This window comes from Pseudonaja textilis, chromosome 3 (genome assembly GCF_049901715.1).
Source record: "Pseudonaja textilis isolate UNSWEBS1 chromosome 3, rPseTex1.2, whole genome shotgun sequence".
Taxonomy (NCBI): Eukaryota; Metazoa; Chordata; class Lepidosauria; order Squamata; family Elapidae; genus Pseudonaja; species Pseudonaja textilis.
This window is the reverse complement of record NC_141992.1, coordinates 874914-880913: the sequence shown is the minus strand read 5'-3', so window position 1 is coordinate 880913 and position 6000 is coordinate 874914. Positions and strand designations below refer to the sequence as shown.

Sequence of the window (6000 nt, the reverse complement as noted above, 5' to 3'; positions counted from 1 at the left end):
AGTTGCCAAGGTTTGGAGACCCCTGTCCTAGTCCAAACCCTGCTCATCTTTCAGACAAACGGTCTTCCAATCTTAAAAGAAGAACAGAGAGGATTTAAGGTAGGGAAAGCTCTCCAGGTTGGGCTCAGCCGGGGGAGATGATGTGAAGGTCACCTGGGAAACCATGCAGGGAGGGGCAGGGAGGCTCCCGTGCTGCCCCGGGGATTCTCTGTAGACCGAGGAAGCAGGATGCGCCTCCTCGGTTCCTGCAACAGGCAGCCTGCCAGTGCCAGAACTTTATTGACACAAACTCTGCAAACCCATCAGGGGGAGGGGAGGGAGGGGGCTGAGGGACGCAGAGCTGGCTTTGCTGCAGAAGGAAGTTGCGTGTCTGGAGCCCGAACGCCTCGGGCAAGGCTGCCAGCCCCACGCATGAAATGATTTGCTCCCGGGAGGGGGGGGGGGCAAGCATGAGTCATTAGCAAAGCGCATCTTGGCTTCGCCCCTCCCTCCCCTGATGCTCTCCCCCACCCCCATCTCCCCCACCCCCCCCCCAAAAGGAGCCCTTTATATGCCTGCTCTGCTAGCCTGGGAGGAGGTTTATTTCTTGGGCAGCACCATGCAGGCCAGATTCCTCCTCCTGTTCACAATGATCCTGCTGGGGATGATGTGGCCTGTGATCTCAACTGGAAAAGGTGAGCGCAGATTGCCCGAGGGATTGCGAGAGGCCTGGGTGGGGGGTGGGGGTGGGGGTGGGGTGGGGCAGGGGTCTCGGACGAAACTGCAAAGAACTCCTTTGCTAACGCAGGAGAAGCTTTTCTCAGCTCAAGGTTGAACTGGTGGGACCCTCAGCGCTCTCTCAGCTGGGTTGTTTTCTTGCAGACGTTTCGTGACCCAACTAGCAAACATCATTAGGGTTAGAAGGAGAGGGGTTTGTGCAGAGGAGGAGGAGGAGGAGGAGGAGGATTGCTTTTCTTTTTCCTTTTTTTTAAAAAAAAAAAAACAAGTTTTATTTCAGTTTTCCACATTTTAAAAACGTCTCTTTTTAGTGAACAGCATGATTACAGATTTCCACATTAACATACAAATATGACCATAGTTGCATATTCAGTTTTTATATTCAACTTCTTATCTTAACAATGCTTTTTATACATTTTCTATTTTAGAAGTGGCTGCTGACTCTGCCTTCGGGAAGCTTCCATTGGCCGATAGAAATGGCCTCGTGCTCGGGGCAGTGCACGCGGGCGCTCGCCTCTAGGCCGCTTCTACCGGTCGATAGAAGTGGCTGGTGACTCTGCCTTAGTCCTGGGGTACCTTCCATTTAATGATAGCACCCCGTTTCTCCTGCAGTCCGCTTCTTTCTCTTTCCTGCGCAATCTTATTCCACGTAACTCTTCCCCTTCAGGGTGGCCATTTTAGACCACTGCTCTTTTCCTTATTCTGGATTTTTTCTAACTCATTCAAAATTTTAAAATTCCAATAACAATAAGTCCAAACATTAACTTTCAAGCTTTATTTTCCACCTTGACACAGCCCAGCCCAGCTTTAATAAAAACTCATTGGTGTCAGGGTTGTATTTTTAATTATTTCAAATACAAATTTCTTCTTCTGGCTTCTTCCTTTAGGTACAAAAACCACTTCATCTGTCACAATTTTTCTTTCTTAATTTTTTTGTCCGCCACTTAAATCCTCTTTAAAATTTTTAAAAACTTTCAAAACCAGGGTACCTTTTGCCAAAATTCTCCTGGTTTCTCTGCAGTCTTCTTTTTTCACTGCTCCTCCTGTACAATCTTATTCCAGCTGTCTCTTCCCCTTCAGGGTGGCCATTTTAGACCACCGCTTCAGACGTCTTCAGCAGGGAGCATTTGCCAAGCCAGGGAGGGGATTTGCAACTCCCCTCTACCCGGCTGACGGTCTCCCCTTCCTCCGCCGCCACTACAAGGCAGCTTCTGCCCCAGATCTAGCCGATCGGGGCTTTCCAACGAAGAAGCACGGACCAAAGCCACGGATGATCGCGGTCAGCAGTCTGTCTTTGGGGAAGTCCAAATCGGAAGCCCAAGGACTGCTTTTCTTGCAGACATTTCATGACCCATCTCGATAACATCATAAGTGATGTCTGAAGATGATGATGTTACTTAGTTTGGGTAAGGAAACGTCTGCAAGAAAATAGCCAAGCTCTAACCCCTTTAGTAGCCCCTGGATCTGGGGCAGCCTGCTGCAAGCCATGGATGAAGGCCAGGGGGCTCCCCACCATGCCTGGGCAGGCTTATTCTAGCACAGTCAACGCCCTCCCCCATCCCATTCTGTCTCTGGATTTTGGGAGTCCCCAGAACATCTGGAGGACACCGGATGGAAGGAAGGTGATGGAGAGTCAGAGTCACTGAAGTGCACGGCAGATGTCCCACCTCCCTCTGGGTGCAGGTGAGGCAGGGAGATTCCCAGTCTGGCATGAATGACCTGGTCTGGGGAAGGGAAAGGGGTTTCCTGGGCTTGACCCACAGCCAGAGGGCTCTGCAGGACATGATCAGAGAACGAGATGGTGATAACGAGGAGATTGAAGCTCCAGCTGTTTCTCGGGTGCCACTCCGACCACACCTTCATGACCATCACCTTGCAGAACTCAGACCTTGCCCAGAGTGTCTGCTCTCAGAGCTGGGGAATGGCCTGAAGAACAGAGTGGGGGAAAGAGTTACAGTGGGTGGTCAAAAGTGGAGGAGACCTGGGCTGTCCCATGGTCCCACTTGGTCGGGGGCACCTTCTCGTGGGCCTAGGCTTCCATCATTCAGACGAGGAGCATCTGCCCCTGAGACCTTGGCGGTCTGGGTTCTCCTTGGCTGCTTGTTGGTGAGGCTTCTGGGTGGCCTCTTCTTCCTCTCCATCTCGGTCCCATTCCTGCTCCTCTGAGGGAATTGTTGCACCCAAGGGCAGATTGGAAGCCACCTGAGGACGGCAAAGTTGAGGATGGGTCAGCAATGGCTGCAGAGCGATCATTCTCTGTGTGGTCCCTTCCAGGCCACCTTGGACCAAACCCTCATCCTTTCCATCCCTGGTGGCCAACAGCCACAGTGAGAACTACCCTGTTTCTCCAACAAGACGGCCTCCCCCAATAGGAAGTCTCAGCATGTTTTATAGGCATGAAATGAAATTAAGCCCTTCCCCCCAAATTAAGGCCTATATTAAAACATGCAAAATGGGGGGAGTGGGGGGGGCTTGCCCTTAGGAAGTACTTTTGTTGCACACCTGGATATGGTGCTGCCGGCGTTGCCCCTGATACGAAGTGCCCCACCAACGCCGAGGTCAACATCCAAGCCATTGCCACCCGCCCGCCCAAAGATGCAAGGGGGGGGAATTAAGTCACCCCCGAAAAGACAGCCTAGCCATTTTTTCAGGGCTCAAAAAAAAATAAGACCCGGCCTTATTATATGAGAAACACAGTAGAGTCCCACAGAGGAACTGAAGCTGCTGGGCTTCATGGCAAATGTGCACACAATTCTCATGTAGGATCTGGAGCAGTCCTTGTACCCGTCACCTGCTCTCCTGATCCCTTTAACCAGCAGTCTCAGGGACTGGATCCTGATGATCTACCACCGCCGCCAGTCAAACCTCTGGGATCAACCTTCCACTGTTGCTCAGACAGAAGTAAGGTAGCTGGGGACTCCTTCAACTTCCAGGATTCATCCGATCACTGGCAGATTGGCCAGAGGGAGGAGGGGTGGCAGGGTGTGGAATGGCTTGGTGCTGTGGCCATGGAGCTGTCCCGAGAGGAGTTGGGATCTTCTGGACTAGATGAGGCTCCGCTGGGCTGAGGTCCACCTCCGTCACAGTCAGGAGCCCTCCTGCAGAAAGGAGTTAGGCAATGAAAAGGGATTTTTCTCTGTACTAAATGTTGATCATATAAGTATTCTTGTTGGGCGTCTCATCCCTTCCACGTTGTCCTACTACAAATTAGGATTCAGACTCAGTATTTTCAAACTTCTGGGGGGCAACCAGATCGCGTACAGGCTCCAAGGCTGGAAGAACTTGAGCTGGTGGGTGCCAGGGGGATTTAAACCCACTCCAGACAGGGAAGGAGCTGGGGACCATGGGTTCTGGAACTCTAGAGAGTGGGTTCCTGCAGTATCTAGTCCACAGGGAGTTATTGCTGGGGCCTCCCGGAGTTTCTCCTGTAGCTGGTTTGGGTCTACAGTTCTCTTGGGTGTCTAACAGGAAGGAGAGCTGCGTTTTTTGCTTGCTTTGAAAGCGAAGGTGCACCGTGAGTCTGTTCCCCTCCTCTTGTCCTCAGTGACCCCTCACCTCCCCAGCTGGCTCAGGAATGCGGTGGGACAGGAGCAGGAGGAGGGAGTGAAAGGGGGGAAACGGTCACCAGGTTCTTGTGAACATTAACTGTTGCCAGGTCAACAAACATTGAATCACTGCCTGCCCGGCCCATGCTTCTTCCTGGTTTGATCACTCCAGGGTCTGAGCCCAGGACCGCCTCCAGACCCTCTCCAAGCTCCCAGGAAGAGTCAGCAGTCACACAGAATCCTAGGGCTGGAAGGGAGCTTGGAGGTCTTCTACTCCAACCCCTTGCCCAAGGGAGAGAGACCTTATACCGTCCTAGTCAGATGGTTCTCCAAGCTACTTCTGAAAACCTCCAGCGATGGAGCACCCATGACTTCTGGAGGCCAATTCTTCCACTGATTGTCCTCCCTGTCAGGAAATTTCTCCCTATTTCTAGGTGTTCCTCTCCTTGATTCGTCTCCATCCATTCTTTCTTCTCATGCCTTCAGGTGTTTTCGGAGACTAGCTTGACTCCCTCTTCATTGGGGCAGCCCCTCAAATGTGGGAAAGCTGCTATTGGGTCACCCCCTAGTTCTGTTCATTGGGTTAGACAGACCTCATTCCAAGGTGGGTTTCTGAATGTTTCATTACCAGCACAGGTAACAGTGGAATTTTGGGGGAAATACCCCCCCCCCAATCCTACCCCCCCCCCATTCCTCCAGCATGCTTAATCCATTCCCTCCCATCTGGCTACTGTGGGGTCCTTGGTGCTCTCAGAGTTTGATGGTTTTGACTCTCACCAGACATGACCTCCCCCTCACAAGACCCTCACCTGATGTGACCTCACCTTACACGAGTGACTGACCACACAAGGCCCTTATAAACAGGAGAACACCAACACTGACCCCCCCTCCCACTAAACTCCACTGAAGTTGTTACCTAGCTTGGAAACAAAACATTTGGAAAATCACCCCCACGAGCTCGGAGAACGAAACTCCCTCCTACAGATATTCACCACCATCACACACCTGGTTCCTTCCACCGTTCATCATACAGTTTAGCCTCCAGGCCAGTGGTGTATTCTACCTGTTTGACCCAGTTCGGCCAAACCGGTAGCTCCAATTATCATCTGTGAGCCAACCAGTTTGCTCTGACGATCAGCTGATAGGCCCTCCCACCCGCCCCAGCTATATACTGACCTTTATTTCCTGCTTTTCGACCTCAGCTGCTTAGCGCGGCACAGCCGGTTGCCGGGCGTCCGCTGTTGAAGTCACAGGGAAAGTGTAGGATTGCAGGAGAAGGTTAGTAGCAAACCCTCTGCGCGTGCATGATGCACGCATTTGGTGTGTGTGTGTGCACGCAAAGTGCGTGCGCTAAAGCACACCCACAGAAGAAGTGGTAAAAATTTTTTGAAACCCACCAGTGTTCCAGGCCCCTGGTCATCTCTGCTGCTCTTCTCTGCACTCGTTTTTGACCAATGGCTGAGTTTGTGATGTCTCCATTGCGTGGGCTTCTTCAGTGTGGCATCTGTAGCTGTTTTGGGGGCTTTGCCACTGCTTCTCACTGCTTTGCGCTGGCAGAGAGGCAAGTAAATTTATTACAGCTGGAGTTTTCCTTCTCTCCTGCAACCTTAGTTCTCTCTTTTAGCTCTTGTTGAAGGATTTCCAGGTGGGCTGGAGCTGTCAGTCTGTGCCAGCAGAGCCAAGGATCCTGGGTACGTAATGCCTGGCACGCTTCCCAAGGGAGGATGATTGTGGCACA

The 6000-nt window shown here is 51.9% G+C and overlaps 1 protein-coding gene across 1 annotated transcript in view; it reads left to right on the top strand.

Annotated features, from left to right (window-relative positions):
* Positions 1-513: 513 nt before the first annotated feature.
* Positions 514-6000, top strand: part of LOC113452065 (waprin-Phi1-like) — a 28572-nt gene continuing 23085 nt past the window's right edge. Inside the window, exon 1 of the mRNA XM_087931969.1 lies at positions 514-674. Within this exon, the coding sequence (XP_087788095.1) occupies positions 551-674 (124 nt within the window). The 5' untranslated portion in view covers positions 514-550. The remainder of the gene's footprint in view (positions 675-6000) is intronic.